This window comes from Gadus morhua, chromosome 21 (assembly GCF_902167405.1).
Source record: "Gadus morhua chromosome 21, gadMor3.0, whole genome shotgun sequence".
NCBI lineage: Eukaryota > Metazoa > Chordata > Actinopteri > Gadiformes > Gadidae > Gadus > Gadus morhua.
In genome coordinates, this window is record NC_044068.1 from 13,087,409 (window position 1) to 13,089,908 (window position 2,500).

The window sequence follows — 2,500 nt, forward strand, 5'->3', positions numbered from 1 at the left end:
TATTCTGCGAGAGATTACACTGTAAAGAGGGAACTGTTGCCAAGGCAGCTTGTGCTACTGCCCCAGCTGCACTGGGAAAAATACCCTGGTTGTAGTAGTAGTAGAAGTAGTAGTAGTAGTAGTAGTGGTAGTAGCAGTTTATATAACAAATAATATATAAAATGACAAAATGTATTGGTAAGCTCTAGGTCAGTGTAGTTTGTTATTTATATCTCCATTGAAGAAATATGAACTAGCTAACCACAACCCCAGGTAGAGAATTATGCTAAAATACAAAAAAGGAACAGACAAGCAGGGACAGAAACAGTGTGTCGGTTTCTAAAAAGAATGAAGGTGAACCCAGTAAACAGCGAAAGTAATCGAACAAACAAAGGATGTAGACGGCAAAAGGCATCCATATATGATAACAGTCAGTTTGCAGAAGTTAGGCCAGGTAGTCTCATTAAGCAGTGTATTCACTATATTGAATATGGAATCATCTTTGGACACAACCCCGGCTTTTCCCCCTCATCTTTGTGAATGCCTTACCATTCACTGCTTAGCCCCAGGCTAACCTAAGCCCCAGGCTAGGACAGCCCAGGGCTTACTTGACCCATTTTCACAAATGCTTCTGCTGGCTGCAAGGCTCAGTGCCCTGGCTCTCATTCACACTGTCTATTTCGGCACCGTGCTTGGAGCAAGTTCATGATCCATCCCTGAAAAATCGGCCAGGAAACTTGCAGCCAGCTGGAACATGTGTGAATATGGGTCACGTAAGACCAGGGCTACAGCAGGTGCTAGCCCTAGGAGCGTGTTTTGAAAAAGTAAACCCCCTGCCAAGGGCTAGGTAGGCTCTTAGCCTGGCTAACCATATGTGAAAGAACCTTTCTGTGTATCCAAGAGACAGCGGGAAAGAACGTGCTCACGATGCCCTGCCTCACCTGTCAACCTGGCTATGAACCTGTCTGTCTAACTACGTGGTCGGATGACACAAATTCAGCGTCGCGGGCGATTATGAATGTGCATTTCATGCTTCGGTTCGGTCCCTCTGCCTGCTCTGTGCTACAGCATTTTACAGTTTTAATATCAATTGTTTGTCAATTTAATATGACCCAAAACGCCTCGAAACGATCCATATAACCATCTAGGGCCCCCTTTAGAACGGTCGAAGGAACAGAAAACGTCACGTAGGCCTGTGACATTCGTTAAATTCTCAGTGGAAAATAAAACATTTTAAGATACTTTTGGTATTAAAATGCTGTTAGATAACATTTAGAAAATAAATGTAAATGTGAGGTTTAATTTCGTAAACGTCAGTCCGTGAATGTATATTATGCTTTCCATCGTTGCCATGGTGATTCATTTATAGAGACTTCTATCCCTGAACGACTCACACTTTCTGCTCTTTTTTCTTTGTTTCCCTGGTTCAGTCAGTTTTTTTGCCCATATTCTGCTGGTTAAACTTAAGTCATTAACAAATGTCTATTTTTCTTGGGTTTTGTTCTGATTGTGCTCTCTCATTAGTCTGAGCTGATCGGCGGGTCACAACACTATCAAATCATCTGTGAGTGTGGGACCTTCACAGAACCCTGCCATGAACAATGGTGTGGGTTTGTTTTTGACACCATTCTGTGTGTGTGTGAGTGGTTGCCAACGTACAAGAAACTTGAAGCAAGTCACATTCAGATTGCATGTTTCTTAACAGCCAGCCACAGAGGAAAATAGGCAAGGGGTTGCAGCAAACTTATGTCACACTTTCTCTTGCACTGCAAGTCCCTGGTACTTGGTCACACTGCCAGGTGCTAGCGCTCTCATTTGATTATGTGCTTGGTCTTGCCTGAAGTAAGGTGTCATATAAAACAAGTTTTCCGTCCGCTGGGAATTACGGCTCTGGATAATTTGTCCAGGTAAAAATAGAAACTGCACATGTAATCAACTTTGTAGTGAAACCAATTTGAGTGTGAGCATACTATAGATGTGCGTGTGATATTGTGTGTATGGGTTTACGGACATAAGCTTATACATATGCCTCTGTGTGTGTGTGTGTGTGTGTGTGTGTGTGTGTGTGTGTGTGTGTGTGTGTGTGTGTGTGTGTGTGTGTGTGTGTGTGTGTGTGTGTGTGTGTGTGTGTGTGTGTGTGTGTGTGTGTGTGTGTGTGTGACAGTGTACATACGCGTGCATATGTATGTCTCTGTGTGTGTGAGCGGGCCTATGTCACTATGCTTGCAGGTGTATGTACAGGCCTGCACTTCATTGAAAACGTGCCAGACGTCCTCTGCTCTGAGCTCTATGGTGTAATGTCATACACAGAATAATGTAATCATGCCAATGTCTCCTCTACTTTCTCCCTGCAGTGCCAGCTCTCCCAGGCTCTGAACGGCGTCTCTGACAAGGCCAAGGATGCTAAGGAGTTCCTGGTTCAATTGAAGAACATGCTGCAGCAGATACAGGTAATGGATTGCTCACACAACTGTGTACGTTTTGCTTAATCTTAATCTGGGTGTTAGTGTTCTGCTTCTGC

The 2,500-nt window shown here is 43.8% G+C and overlaps 1 protein-coding gene across 2 annotated transcripts in view; it reads left to right on the forward strand.

Moving 5' to 3' along the window:
* trim67 (tripartite motif containing 67) overlaps positions 1-2,500 on the forward strand; it is a 33,968-nt gene that overhangs the window by 9,706 nt on the left and 21,762 nt on the right. For both annotated transcript variants that reach the window (XM_030345303.1, XM_030345304.1), the window contains exon 2: positions 2,334-2,429. In XM_030345303.1, the coding sequence (XP_030201163.1) occupies positions 2,334-2,429 (96 nt within the window). The remainder of the gene's footprint in view (positions 1-2,333; positions 2,430-2,500) is intronic.